The 15,839-nt window shown below is 44.1% G+C and overlaps 1 protein-coding gene across 5 annotated transcripts in view; it reads right to left on the bottom strand.

Moving 5' to 3' along the window:
- Positions 1-6,382: 6,382 nt before the first annotated feature.
- Positions 6,383-15,839, bottom strand: part of pcbp4 (poly(rC) binding protein 4) — a 129,890-nt gene continuing 120,433 nt past the window's right edge. For 3 of the 5 annotated variants that reach the window (XM_029692881.1, XM_029692886.1, XM_029692884.1), the window contains 2 exons: positions 9,459-9,628; positions 6,383-7,914 (listed from right to left, as the gene is read on the bottom strand). In XM_029692881.1, the coding sequence (XP_029548741.1) occupies positions 7,512-7,914; positions 9,459-9,628 (573 nt within the window). In that variant the 3' untranslated portion in view covers positions 6,383-7,511. The other 2 variants (XM_029692882.1, XM_029692883.1) reach the window with 2 other exon arrangements.

Below are 15,839 nucleotides of genomic sequence, written 5' to 3'. Positions count from 1 at the left end.
CTAATTAACTTAAAATTGATGGCACCTGAACGTGCCTTACAATCAGAGATTTCCCCTCATTAAAATGCTAATCAATTTCTAACATTTTTGACATGCGTTTTTCTGGATGTTTTTGTTGTTATTCTGTCTCTCACTGTTGAACTCAACCTACCATTAAAATTATAGACTGATCATTTCTTTGTCAGTGGGCAAAAGTACAAAATCAGCAGGGGATCAAATACTTTTTTCCCTCACTGTAGCTACGTGGTTCTATTCTTAAGTCATATTTAAGGTCAAAATTGATCGTAAGTCCGTTTTATAAATGAGGCCCCATGATCCAGTTGCAGAGGGAGGTATTTCGTCCCAGAGTCCTTAGCTTAGTGATGCGAATGTGGGCACTATGGTGTTGAACGCTGAGCTGTAGTCAATGAACAGCATTCTCACATAGGTGTTCCTTTTGAGCTGATCGCGGACTACAGGAAACAGAGGGCCGAGCACGCCCCCTTCCACATCGACCGGGGCTGTAATGGAGCGGGTCGAGAGTTTCAAGTTCCACGGTGTCCACATCACTATGGAATTAACATGGTCCACCCAGACCAACACTGTAATGAAGAAGGCACGACAATGCCTCTTCCTTCTCAGTAACTGAAAAGATTTGACATGGGCCTTCAGATCCTCAATAATTTCTACAGCTGCAACATTGAGAGAATCTTGAGTGGGTGCATCACTGCTTGTTATAGCAAATACTTGGCATCCGACCGCAAGGCGCTACAGATGATAATGCGTACAGCCCAGTACATCACTGGGGCCAAGCTTCCTGCCTACCAGGACCTATACACCATCCAGAACCTATATACCAGGCGGTGTCAGAGGACGGCCCTAAAAATTGTGAAAGACTCCAGCCACCCAAGTCATAGACTATTCTCTCCGCTACCACACGGCAAGCGGCACCAACGCACCCCGTCTGGAACCAACATGACCCTGAACAGCTTCTATCCCCAAGCCATTAGACTGCTAAATAGTTAAACAGTTCACCAAATGGCGACTATCTGCATTGACCCCCCTTTGCACTAACCCTGTTGACTCATCACATACGCTGCTGCTACTATTTATTATATATCCTGTTGCCTAGTGACTCTACCCCTACCTATATATACATACAGTATCTACCTCAATTACCTTGTTCACTTGTACATCGACTCGGTACTGGTACCCCGTGTATATAGCCATGTTATCGTTACTAATTGTGTATTTATTAGTCTAAAGTGAGTTTATTCATAGCCTGCTTCCAGCTCTGTGCTTTCATCTCTGTGTTGTAAAATGAGTTTATTCATAGCCTGCTTCCAGCTCTGTGCTTTCATCTCTGTGTTGTAAAGTGAGTTTATTCATAGCCTTCTTTCAGCCTGCTTCCAGCTCTGTGCTTTCATCTCTGTGTTGTAAAGTGAGTTTATTCATAGCCTTCTCTCAGCCTGCTTCCAGCTCTGTGCTTTCATCTCTGTGTTGTAAAGTGAGTTTATTCATAGCCTTCTTTCAGCCTGCTTCCAGCTCTGTGCTTTCATCTCTGTGTTGTAAAGTGAGTTTATTCATAGCCTTCTGTCATCTCTGTGTTGTAACTTCATTTCAAATGACACCCTATTCCCTATATACACTCTTGGAAAAAAGGGTTCCAAAAAGGTTATTTGGCTGTCCCCATAGAACCCTTTTTGGTTCCAGGTAGAACCCTTTTGGGTTCCATGTATAACCCTCTGTGTAAAGGGTTCTACATGGAACCAAAAGTGTTCCTTCTGGAACCAAAAAGGGTTTTTCAAAGGGTTCTCCTATGGGGACAGCCTTAAGAACCCTTTTAGGTTCTAGATAGCACCTTTATTTCTTAGAGTGTAGTGCACTACTTTTGACCAGAGTCATTTGGGCCCTGGTTAATAGTAGTGCACTACTTTTGACCAGAGTCATTTGGGCCCTGGTTGATAGTAGTGCACTACTTTTGACCAGAGTCATATGGGCCCTGGTTAATAGTAGTGCACTACTTTTGACCAGAGTCATATGGGCCCTGGTTAATAGTAGTGCACTACTTTTGACCAGAGTCATTTGGGCCCTGGTTAATAGTAGTGCACTACTTTTGACCAGAGTCATATGGGCCCTGGTTAATAGTAGTGCACTACTTTTGACCAGAGTCATTTGGGCCCTGGTTAATAGTAGTGCACTACTTTTGACCAGAGTCATATGGGCCCTGGTTAATAGTAGTGCACTACTTTTGACCAGAGTCATATGGGCCCTGGTTAATAGTAGTGCACTATAAATGGAATAGGGTTGTTGATTTGATTTGATTAGGATCCCCATCAGCCAACGCCAATAGAGACAGCTGGTCTAACTGGGGTCAGACACATAATGAAAAAGACATTACAGAAAAAATACTTTACCATTTACATACATTTAAAAACATTAACATGTAGTGTGTACATCTATCAGTTCCACATACATGTCAGTACATACACACAACCAATAGGTCACATGTCAGTACATACACACAACCAATAGGTCACATATCAGTACATACACACAACCAATAGGTTACATGTCAGTACATACACACAACCAATAGGTCACATGTCAGTACATACACACAACCAATAGGTCACATGTCAGTACATACACACAACCAATAGGTCACATGTCAGTACATACACACAACCAATAGGTCACATGGGGGAGAGGCGTTGTGCTGTGAGGCGTTGCTTTATTTGTTTTTTTTAAACCAGGTTAACTGTTCACTTACTGTGTATGAGATGGAAGGGAGTTCCATGCAATCATGGCTCTGTATAATACTGTATGTTTCCTTGAATTTGTTCTGGACTTGGGGACTGTGAAAAGACCCCTGGTGGCATGTCTGGTGGGGTAAGTGTGTGTGTGTCAGTGCTGTGTGTAAGTTGACTATGCAAACAATTTGGGAATTTCCAACACATTCATGTTTCTTATAAAAACAAGAAGAGACACAGTCAGTCGTTCCTGAACTCTTAGCCAAGAGAGACTGGCTTGCATAGTATTAATAGTAGGCCTTTGATTACAGTGAAGAGCAGGACGTGCCGTTCTGTTCTGGGCCAGGGTGTCATTTGGGATACACACCATGCCTTTATAGTGGTGGCAGGTGATGGCTAGGAGCCAGCAGAATAACACCCTGTATGGAGACCTACACTGAGGGGGTGGGGAGGACTACTGTTAAACATATGTAATTACAGCACTGGGGTACATATGAAACCTACAGTATATAATACCTAGATAATTAAATGAACTAATACCTGCCTACCAACCACCAACTGGTTAAACATGTCTTCTGCTTTTCTTGTAATGAAGAAAATAAGTCGCCTCGCAGGACAAAAAAATGTATATTTAATCAGGTCCAACGTTAACCAGCGTTGGCCAAAATCCACATAGCAGATCCGCATGTTTTGGCGGTGTTTGACGTGCAACTGTAACTGTGGTATGAGCTGACGTATCGGTGAATGTTGGAGGTGTAACTGTGGTATGAGCTGACGTATCGGTGAATGTTGGAGGTGTAACTGTGGTATGAGCTGACGTATCGGTGAATGTTGGAGGTGTAACTGTGGTATGAGCTGACGTATCGGTGAATGTTGGAGGTGTAACTGTGGTATGAGCTGACGTATCGGTGAATGTTGGAGGTGTAACTGTGGTATGAGCTGACGTATCGGTGAATGTTGGAGGTGTAACTGTGGTATGAGCTGACGTATCGGTGAATGTTGGAGGTGTAACTGTGTTATGAGCTGACGTATCGGTGAATGTTGGAGGTGTAACTGTGGTATGAGCTGACGTATCGGTGAATGTTGGAGGTGTAACTGTGGTATGAGCTGACGTATCGGTGAATGTTGGGAGGTGTAACTGTGGTATGAATCGAAGTATGGGTGAATAGCTGCTCCTGTCTGTCACAAGTCACTTCCTTATTATCCTACTGCGTTAGAAGTTCAAAATGCCGCTAGAAAGTGTAGGCTCTATTGATGTTAGAAATAATGACTCTCAAATGTCAAACCATTGATGTGAGGCTAATGCCTGTTTTCATGTTATTTTGGATGGGGGGGGGGGATTTAAGCCCATCAGTCTAATCTGAGTGTTTGAGTTTGTAACGCGTTGCGGCTGCATAAACATCTAACGCAGCTGCATGGGATTTCACAGATTATAGTGGGGTGTGGTTTCATTGTATCCAATGGCAAGGTAACGGAACGAGACGCTTATGGATTTGACAGCTCTAACACGAGCCGTAACGCAATTCCACCTCCGACACCACCAAAAAACAACACTATGTGGATGTCAATCTCACTGAATCTAGTCACTTTAATTTAAATACATTTGAATTGAACAGACATCATAGACTTGTGCTCATTCATGTGTTAGGTACTTAGTTACAGTTGCTGGGCTTAATAAAAAATGCTTAGAGAGGAAAAAGGAGACTGGTAGAACGAAGTAGATGCATATTGTTTTGTTTATTAGAATGGCATGTATAGAAAGAAACAACAGAGGAAAACTTCATGTGGATTCAAATGACAGAACTTTTCCTGTGAGGACGCAAGCAAAAAAAAAAAAAAGACATTGCAAGAAGTGTGATGGTATCTAATCAATAGAATATGTTGATATCTATTCTTCCATGATAACAGAAACGCTCATGTTTAAGTGCAATATTGTATTGTATTTGTGTCCTTTTGATTGGGTTATAGTCATGTGCATATTGTGTGTTAAAGGAAAGGGAAAAGGGGGGGTATCTAGTCAGTTGTACAACTGAATGCCTTCAACTGAAATGTGCCTCCCGGCATTAGAAAGAGTTGGAATGAGATCATTGCTTTTATATAGTTATCCTTATGGTTAAAAAACTATGCCAAAACAAATGCCGCATTGCTTGATTTTTTTGGGTCGCAAAAATTCTTGTAACTTTCTCCAAAATTCCCAGGTTTTCCAGAAATCCTGGTTGGAGGATTGCAGATTTCCAGATGATTGCCTTCTGATTCCGGGAATCTTCCAACTGGGATTTGTATAAAACCAGGGGGTGGAGTTACTAGATTGTTGCTCCCCTAGCTAATCCCCCTGTATCCTCTCCAAAACTAGTCTGTGTTTGAGTTCTTTCCTACGAGTCAGTATTGATACTACGAGCTACGCAGAACAACAAATACATTTTGCTGAAACGTCAAGAGATGTTTTGCATAGACATCAATTCAAGTTGAACTCATGCAAATGGGCTACAGTGAGAGACGTTAGGAGAGACCAGAAAAAACACACGGTGGACTGGAGGTTTTAGACAACAACGTTCAGTGGATGTCTGCATCCCGAAAAAGACACCCTAGCTAATACAGTGCACTACATGTCAAGCGAGTGTGGTGAAATGTAGTGCACTGTACAGGGAAGAAGGTAGCTTTTGAGACAGACTATGAATGAGTGATTTACTAGTAAGTGAACACAGTAAATTCCTACAACTTACAACTCGTTTCAGTGTTTTTATAAAAATAAGTGCGTTCATATTTTACGGCATATTTATAAAAACTCAACACAAAACATCTCTGTAAGATAGAGTTATAATGTATTACAGTGGTAGTAGTAGTAGTAGTATATATGTTGTCCTGTCTGTCTCTATTGGTCTGTAGGCTACAGCAGATGCACTCCTTCACTTCAGTATTGCTTGTCTTTCACATTACTTGTGGTTATTTAGGTCTATAGAGTCTGTCAACACAAAGACCCAGCCCAATGTGTATTTTAACCTGTGTGTGTGTGTGTGTGTGTTTCAGTGTGTGTTCCAGTGTGTGTGTGCGTGTGTGTTCCAATGTGTGTGTGTGCGCGCTTGTGTGTGTGTGTGTGTGTGTCTGTGAGTGTGTGGCCAAGCTAACATGCAGAATTAGTCAAGAATAGCTAGTAAGTGGCACAATAGTTTGACAACCGGGGTGAGAAAAACATCATCATCCCTCATCCCTCACCCCTCCTCCCTCATCCCTCACCCCTCAAACCTCATCCCTCAGCTCTCACCCCTCATCCCTCCTCCCTCAAACCTCATCCCTCACCCCTCACCCCTCCTCCCTCAAACCTCATCCCTCACCCCTCCTCCCTCAAATCTCATCCCTCAACTTTCACCCCTGATCTCTCATTCCTCACCCCTCCTCCCTCAAACCTCATCCCTCAAACCTCACCCTCCTCCCTCAAACCTCATCCCTCAACTCTCATCCCTCACCCTTCCTCCCTCAAACCTCATCGCTCAACTTTCACCCCTCATCCCTCATTCCTCACCCCTCCTCCCTCAAACCTCATCCCTCAACTCTCACCCCTCATCCCTCATTCCTCATCCCTCAACCCTCATCCCAAGTGGGCTTTAGCTGTTTAAATCCCAGTAGGACAGTTGGAAATGCATGTACCCTGCTTTTAGCGTGTTAAATTATTTATTATATTGACATATAAGATGTGGAAAAACACTTTTTCTCTATTCAACAAAAACCTAAGGTTGCTAAAAAAACCTTGCTTTAGTAGGAGATACCACTTCTGAGGTGAGAGACAGGAGGAAATACCTTCTTTAGTCAAAACTCAGGACAGGAAGGAAGAGAAGAATTAGTAGTCTTGGTAGTAGTACCTGGAGCCATTTTCCCCCCCAAAAACTAACATTTTATTGTAAAAGTAATATTCGTCATAATAAATAAAATAAATTAAACAACACATTTCAAATAAAATGTGACAAAAAAACATGACAAAATAACACTAAAAGAGAGGTCTGAAGTCATTTTTAAAAACATATTGTTTTACATCGTTCTTCAAATACAAAAAAAAACCTTGGAGTTGTATAAAGGAAGGAACACACATTGTATAAAAGCTGATACAGGAACTTACAGTCGAGCATCAGTCACCAGTGTTTAAATGTATAAACTTGTTGCGGGAATATTTCAGTAGAAGTCAATAATAAATAAAAGCAGTAGCGTAGAATGAAAGGACGGTGAGAGGAGGATAAAAGTGAAGGTAAGAATAGTCTCCGGCTGCATCTCAAACAGAACCCTTTTCCATATATAATGCACTACTTTTTATCAGAACCCTGGTGGGCCCTAGAACCCTGGAGCACCATTAGCTCTGGTCAACAGAACTGCACTGTAAAGGTGAGATGGGTTCCATCTGAGATGGGTTCCATCTGAGATGTGTTCCATCTGAGATGGGTTCCATCTGAGATGTGTTCCATCTGAGATGGGTTCCATTTGAGATGGGTTCCATCTGAGATGGGTTCCATCTGAGATACAGCCTATGGCTTGATAGGCTTCCTTGGCCTGACAACATCAATATAGCTTTCTATACGAGCCAATCCAAAGTTCCTCCTAGTGTATTGAAGATAAGGGCTAAAGTCTCTAGAATGTACTACGCAACTACAAGAGAGAAGAGAATGGAGGAATATAACAACAACAACAAAAACGGACCTTCCCTCCATTCTTCCCCCTTTCTTTCTTGTCTCAGGGACGGAAGTGAGAGCTGGAGAGATGGATGGAGTGATGGAGGGATGGAGACGGACGTCATCAGTATGGCGCAAACTTCTGTCTCTCCGGTTTCTTCCCGATCCCGTTGGCCGAGGAGATCTTCGCTGTATAGGAGATCTGGGCCTGGGCATGGGCCCCAGCGGCAGCGGCTGCATTGGCGGCAGGGTTGGATAAAGCCAGGAAGGGTACAGATTGGATGGATTTCATGGATTGCATTCCAAGGAGGCTGGAGAGGGGGAGGGCCCCATAGGGGTGGGTGCCCATCATGGGGACTGCAGCGTGGGGGTGGGAGTGGGACATGCCAGGGCAGCCCATGGCAGCCAGGGTGGCAGCAGCCACAGCTGAAGACTGGGCTGGGGAGGGCGGATGGCTGTAGGCCATGGTGAGGTCAGCAGGGGTCGACATGGAGGAAGACTGGGCGGTGGATTTGGCGGTCTCTAAACTGCACATGGTGATAGGAGAAGGAGGATAGGAGGTGGAGGAAGAGGGGGTTGGAGGTGTAGGGAGGGAAGGAGGGTGGAGGGAAGGACAAGGGAAGGAGGGTGGAGGGAAGGACAAGGGAAGGAGGGTGGAGGGAAGGACAAGGGAAGGAGGGTGGAGGGAAGGACAAGGGAAGGAGGGAAGGAGGGTGGAGGGAAGGACAAGGGAAGGAGGGTGGAGGGAAGGACAAGGGAAGGAGGGAAGGAGGGTGGAGGGAAGGACAAGGGAAGGAGGGAAGGAGGGTGGAGGGAAGGACAAGGGAAGGAGGGTGGAGGGAAGGACAAGGGAAGGAGGAAAGGAGGGAGTAACGGATGGAAAAGGATTAGAAGGTTAAAGAAATAAAAGACATGTTAAAGAAAAGAAATTGAGTGCAATTAAAGAAATCAAATAAAAAAGGAGATTAAAAATCTAAATGATAAAAGAGGTGTGTTTTTCTGGAGGTTGTAACAGATTATTTGAGGGGGGAGGATCTTTCTGGCTCTCATGAAAGGAGTGGGTGCTATAAGTCAGGGTGATGGCTTGGGTAAGGGCTTGGGTAAGGGAAACACAAATAAGTTCAAAGTTCATTAGGATTTTCCTTATTCTGTAAAGGATCAAAGATACATATTGTATTTGTCAATATGTAAATAAATATATAATGTATTTGTATTGTCTGTAATAATAAGACAATGTGTATGCAACGTGTAATACAGTGTAATATACAGTGTATCATTTCTAATGCAGCATGACTACAGTGTGTTTTTTAGGGTCCATCTGGCTACACAGTCAAATCTTTGTTCTTTGTAGAAATGGGGTATGTTCAAAATTCAGCACTTTCAACTGTCTGATGCAACACTTGGTAACAGAGAGGGTGAGTGAACGATGTAGTCTGACATCTCTTCTGATTGGAGGGGAGAGGTCCTTCCGAGAGCAGTCACACAACATAAATAATCATCACAAGATAAAAGACTTGATTTTAATCAGCGTATTAATGCGTTATTGTCCTACTTAACAGTTTTAGTACATACTTCAAAATGTGTTGCTATTTTTCTTATAGTACGAGCTGTTGAAAATGAATGTGTCAACATTACGTTATAACAAGATTAAATAAATCTTTAATCTGTTGAGGTAGGTACAAGTTAAGACTGTGTTGAAGCAGTGAAATGCCCCCCTTGTATCATGAGGCTTGACGAGGGTCATGTTCATTAGGCACCGAACTGAAGAAAACGGACTGAAACAAGGAGGGACTACCTGGACTTGTCCAATAAGAAAGGTCTATATTCATTTTCCGTTGAAAAGAAATATTGTAACATTTTCTTCTGTTTTGTGCCTACTGAACACAGCCCAGGTAAACCCTGAGTGGTGCCAGAGTTAATATATAACAATACATATCATAATATATGCCATTCAGGGGACACGTTTATTCAACGTGACTTACAGTCATGAGTGCATACATTTGACAAACCCACTACCCTGGTGTTAGAAGCTCTACCAACTGAGCAACAGAGGACCAGAGCTTTGTCTTACCAGGAGGTGATGAGGTATTGGGCCAGGTTGATAGAGATGGGGGTCCCTGTGATGGTGACGGCTCTATCACTGGTGCTGTCCAGCTGGCTACCAATCTTTATCTGAGCCCCTGACGCCTGCCGGATCTCATTGATCTTGGTGCCCTGGCGCCCGATGATGGAGCCGATGAGCTTGGGACAGAAAGACGGGACCGTTAGGACGAGAGGAGAGAGATGTGTGTGTTAATCTTGGTGCCCTGGCACCCGATGATGGAGCCGATGAGCTTGGGACAGAAAGTCGGGACCGTTAGGACGAGAGGAGAGAGATGTGTGTGTTAATCTTGGTGCCCTGGCGCCCGATGATGGAGCCGATGAGCTTGGGACAGAAAGACGGGACCGTTAGGACGAGAGGAGAGAGATGTGTGTGTGTGTTTGTGTGTGTTAATCTTGGTGATCTGATGCCCGATGATGGAGCTAACGAGTTAAAGGAGGAACGTGAAGGTTACCATGACAATCAGATCACAATAACCACAAAGGAATTTACTATTCATAATACTACATGTCCAGGGCTCACTTAAAAAAAGAGACGTGAATCGCAATGTGACTTCCCAGGATAAAGGATACATTATACATAAATGTAAAGGTTTGTGTATCATGGAAAAAACACTGTGTTGAGTTTTATAAACAAACATACACTCGCTCTAACCTCATCGTGTCTCAAAGCCTAACTCATCTCCTAGTAGAAAAAACAATAACCTTCCAAATCAGGGGTCAATTCCCTTACAAACACTAGCGGTAGTCCATCTGTACACTGCATCCAGCTACTCTAACTGCTACAGCCCATAGATCCCTGAGGCTATGTGACTATTGATTTCTTACCAAGGTAACTTCACAAGTGTCTTGCCTTCTGGACACAAGTCCAGCTAGTGTTTCTGTTTACTGGTTAATGGAAACGCAGTACGAAACAACCGGCTGAGATGATAAACGAACGATAGAATGTGACTAGAGGGGACTGCTAAATGGTTAGTTAAATAGCTGACCAAATACACCGCATGACCAAAAGTATGTGGACACCTGCTTGTCAAACATCTCATTCCAAAATCATGAGCATTAATATGGAGTTGGTCCATCCTTTGCTGCTATAACAGCCTCCACTCTTCTGGGAAGGCTTTCTACTAGATGTTGGAACATGGCCGCGGGGACTTGCTCCATTTAGCCGCAAGAGCATTAGTGAGGTCGGGCACTGATGCTGAGCAATTAGGCCTGGCTCGCAGTCGGCGTTTCAATTCATCCCAAAGTTGTTCGTTGGGTTTGAGGTCAGGGCTCTATGCAGGCCAGTCAAGTTCTTCCACACCCATCTCAACAAACCATTGCTGTATGGACCTCGCTTTGTGCACGGGGGCATTGTCATGCTGAAACAGGAAAAGGCCTTGCCCAAACTGTTGCTACAAAGTTGGAAGCACAGAATCGTCTAGAATGTCATTGTATGCTGTAGCATTAAGATTTCCCTTCACTGGAACTAAGGGGCCTAGCCTGAACATGAAAAACAGCCCCAGACCATTATTCCTCATCCACCAAACTTTACAGTTGGCACTATGCATTGGGGCAGGTAGCATTCACCTGGCATCCGCCAAACCCAGATTAATTCGTCAGACTGCCAGATGGTGAAGCGTGATTCATCACTCCAGAGGACGTGTTTCCACTGTTCCAGAGTCCAATGGCGGCGAGCTTTACACCACTCCAGCCGATGCTTGGCATTGTGCACGGTGATCTTAGACTTGTGTGCAGCTGATCGGCCATGGAAACCCATTTCATGAAGCTCCCAACGAACAGTTATTGTGCTGATGTTGCTTCCAGAGGCAGTTTGGAACTCGGTAGTGACTGTTGCAACAGAGGACAGACGATTTTTATGCGCTACGCGCTTCAGCACTGGGTGGTCCCATTCTGTGAACTTGTGTGTGGCCTACCACTTCGCGGCTGAGCCGTTGTTGCTCTTAGACATTTCCACTTCACAATAACATCACAGTTGACCGGGGCAGCTCTAGCAAGGCAGACATTTGACGAACTGACTTGTTATCAAGGTGGCATCCTATAACGATATGTTGAAAGTCACATCTCTTCATTAAGGCCAATATACTGCTAATGTTTGTCTATGGAGATTGCATGGCTGTGTGCTCAGTTTTATATACATGTCAGCAACGGGTTTGGCTGTGGTCTTCCATAACCACTGATTTGAAGGTGTGTCCACATACTGTTGTATATATAGTGTAGCTAGCCGGACTATCAGAATATTTTTGCAGTGACTTTGTTTTGACTCATCACCTACGCTCCTGCTACTGTTTACTATCGATCACTTTATTTCTAGTTACAGTGAGCTCCAAAAGTATGGCCACAGCGACACATTTTGGTTTATTTTGGCTCTCTACTCCAGCACTCCGGATTTGAAATGATACAATGACTATGAGGTTAAAGTGCAGACTTAGTTTTAATTTGAGAGTATTTTCATCCATATTGGGTAAACCATTTAGTAATTACAGCACTTTCTGTACATAGTCCCTCCATTTAAGGGACTACAAGTATTGGAACAAATTCACTTATATGTGTATTAAAGTAATAATAAGTTAAGTATTTGGTCCCATATTCCTAGCACGCAATAATTACATCAAGCTTGTGACAAACCTGTTGAATGCCTTTGCTGTTTGTTTTGGTTTTGGTTTCAGATTACTATGTGCTCAATAGTAATGAATTGTAAATAATATATTGTGTCATTTTGGAGTCACTTTTATTGTAAATTAGAATATAATATGTTTCTAAACACTGAATGTGGATGCTACCATGATTACAGATAATCCTGAATTAATCGTGAATAATGATGAATGGGAAAATCACAAACTCACAAATATCATACCCTCAAGACATGCTAACCTCTCACCATTACAATAACAGGGGAGGTTAGCATTTTATATCATACCCCCAAGACATGCTAACCTCTCACCATTACAATAACAGGGGAGTTTAGCATTTTATATCATACCCTCAAGACATGCTAACCTCTCACCATTACAATAACAGGGGAGGTTAGCATTTTATATCATACCCCCAAGACATGCTAACCTCTCACCATTACAATAACAGGGGAGGTTAGCATTTTATATCATACCCTCAAGACATGCTAACCTCTCACCATTACAATAACAGGGGAGGTTAGCATTTTATATCATACCCTCAAGACATGCTAACCTCTCACCATTACAATAACAGGGGAGGTTAGCATTTTATATCATACCCCCAAGACATGCTAACCTCTCACCATTACAATAACAGGGGAGTTTAGCATTTTATATCATACCCTCAAGACATGCTAACCTCTCACCATTACAATAACAGGGGAGTTTAGCATTTTATATCATACCCCCAAGACATGCTAACCTCTCACCATTACAATAACAGGGGAGGTTAGCATTTTGGGGATTGGTATGATATTTATGCCTCTGTAACTTTCTCTTTATGATGGATAAGGGATAATGGATAAGGGATCATTGACAACAGATAATGGTTAATAGATCATGGGAAACAGATAATGGGTAAGGTAGAACGGATAAGAAATAATGGATGAGGGAGAATGGATCATGTTTAAGGGATAATGGATAAGGAGTAATAGATTAAGGATAAGATATAACGGATAATGGATAAGGATAATTAACAATAAATAATGGATAAGAGATCATTAATAAGGGATAATGGATAAGGGATAATGGATAATGAATAAGGGATAATGGATAACGGATAAGGGATAATGAATAATGGATAAGATATAATGAATAAGGGAGAATGGATAATGAATAAGGGATAATGGATAACGGATAAGGGATAATGAATAATGGATAATGGATAATGAATAAGGGATAATGGATAACGGATAAGGGATAATGAATAATGGATAAGATATAATGAATAAGGGAGAATGGATAAGGGATAATTGATGAGGGATAATGGATCCGTCACAGACAGAAAAACCCAGTGTCAGAGATCAGGATCATACCTGGGTTCAGATACAACTTGAAATATTTCAAACATGTTTAGCTTTTTGATCAAGTCTGTCTGGAGTGGTTGAATCAACATTGTGTTCACGTCATTTCAATGAAATGATGTTGAACCAACGTGGACTAGATGTTGAATTGACATCTGTGCCCAGTGCAACTATTCTATTGGTTCCATTTAACCAGGCAGTAAAGGCCACATACAGTATTTCAGTATTTGAAATGACAAAAATTATTTCAAATAGTATTTGAGCCCAGGTCTAAGCCTCGTCCAGTGTCAGGCCTGAAGCACTTGATGGAGGGGCCCTAATGTCAGGAGACTGGTGATGGAGGGGCCCTAATGTAAGGAGACTGGTGATGGAGGGTCCCTAATGTAAGGAGACAGGTGATGGAGGGGCCCTAATCTAAGGAGACTGGTGATGGAGGGGCCCTAATGTAAGGAGACTGGTGATGGAGGGGCCCTAATGTCAGGAGACAGGTGATGGAGGGGCCCTAATGTCAGCAGACAGGTGATGGAGGGGCCCCTAAAGTAAGGAGACTGGTGATGGAGGGGCCCTAATGTCAGGAGACAGGTGATGGAGGGGCCCTAATGTAAGGAGACAGGTGATGGAGGGGCCCCTAAAGTAAGGAGACTGGTGATGGAGGGGCCCTAATGTCAGGAGACAGGTGATGGACGGGCCCTAATGTCAGGAGACAGGTGATGGAGGGGCCCTAATCTAAGGAGACTGGTGATGGAGGGGCCCTAATGTCAGGAGACAGGTGATGGAGGGGCCCTAATGTCAGGAGACTGGTGATGGAGGGGCCCTAATGTCAGGAGACTGGTGATGGAGGGGCCCTAATGTCAGTAGACTGGTGATGGAGGGGCCCTAATGTCAGGAGACAGGTGATGGAGGGGCCCTAATGTAAGGAGACAGGTGATGAGGGGCCCTAAAGTAAGCAGACAGGTGATGGAGGGGCCCTAATGTAAGGAGACAGGTGATGGAGGGGCCCTAAAGTAAGGAGACAGGTGATGGAGGGGCCCTAATGTCAGGAGACAGGTGATGGAGGGGCCCTAATGTAAGGAGACTGGTGATGGAGGGGCCCTAATGTCAGGGGACAGGTGATGGAGGGGCCCTAATGTCAGGAGACAGGTGATGGAGGGGCCCTAATGTAAGGAGACAGGTGATGGAGGGGCCCTAATGTAAGGAGACTGGTGATGGAGGGGCCCTAATGTCAGGAGACAGGTGATGGAGGGGCCCTAATGTCAGGAGACAGGTGATGGAGGGGCCCTAATGTAAGGAGACAGGTGATGGAGGGGCCCTAATGTCAGGAGACAGGTGATGGAGGGGCCCTAATGTAAGGAGACAGGTTATCCAGAGAAAGCCCTGTGTCTCCTAAGGAATAGGGTTCCATTTGGGACGTATCCCCTGTAATATCTGAGGCCTGGACAGTGATGAAGCGACACCAACATGGACGTGTTGGCAGGTAGATATGTTGTCTGATGGACATACCATGATCCCATTCTGTTCCCCCCCTCACTCCTCTGCTCTCCTGTCCTCTCTCTCTTTCTCTCTCTTTCTCTCTCTTTCCCTCTCTCCCTTGTTTTTCTCTCATACACTCTGTCCCCATCTCTCTCGCTCTCTCTCTCTCTCTCTCTCTCTCTCTCGCTCTCCCCATCTCTCTCTCTCTCTCTCTCTCTCCATATCACAAACATTCCCTTTCTCACCCCCCAGTGCCTGAACTGAACTGTTACCCCTCCCTTCCTCCACATCCCCCACTGCAGTCTATTAATGGCCTGCTGATTATTTGGGGGACTAAGCTAAGTGCCCACAGATGAGTGCCAGGTCTGAACCACTCTGTTTGACACACAGCACAGGACTGTAGCCACGTCAGGCCAGACTCCCAACTCTCAGTCTGTCTGACACACAACACAGGACTATAGTTAAGTAGCTCCAGAAATCTGCACGTGTTAGAAGGATGTGGAAACAGTGGAAACAGGGCTATTTTTGGGTGGATTCCCTGCTGCAGCTGTAATGTGAAAAAAAAAGCTTGTTATGTGGAACTGGTGAGCTGGACGACGTCACAGCCCACCCTGCACACACACACACACACACACACACACACACACACACACACACACACACACACACACACACACACACAAACACTCCCCCACCCAGATAGAGCCCCTCCAGGCCGTTTTCAGCAGTGCGTGCCTGTCGGGCTTAGTGCCTCTCTGCCTCTGCTATTGTGTTCTGTGCTCCAGTCTCTCTCTCGCTCTCTTTTGACTCTATTTCTCTCTCCCGCTCTCTCTCTCTACCACTTCTCTCTCTCCTCTCTCTCTCTTTCTCTCTCTCTACTCTCTAGCCTACCCCTCTCTCTCT

Source organism: Salmo trutta, chromosome 16, assembly GCF_901001165.1.
Source record: "Salmo trutta chromosome 16, fSalTru1.1, whole genome shotgun sequence".
NCBI lineage: Eukaryota > Metazoa > Chordata > Actinopteri > Salmoniformes > Salmonidae > Salmo > Salmo trutta.
Note: the sequence above shows the minus strand (reverse complement) of the source record. Positions and strands in the feature narration are given on the sequence as shown.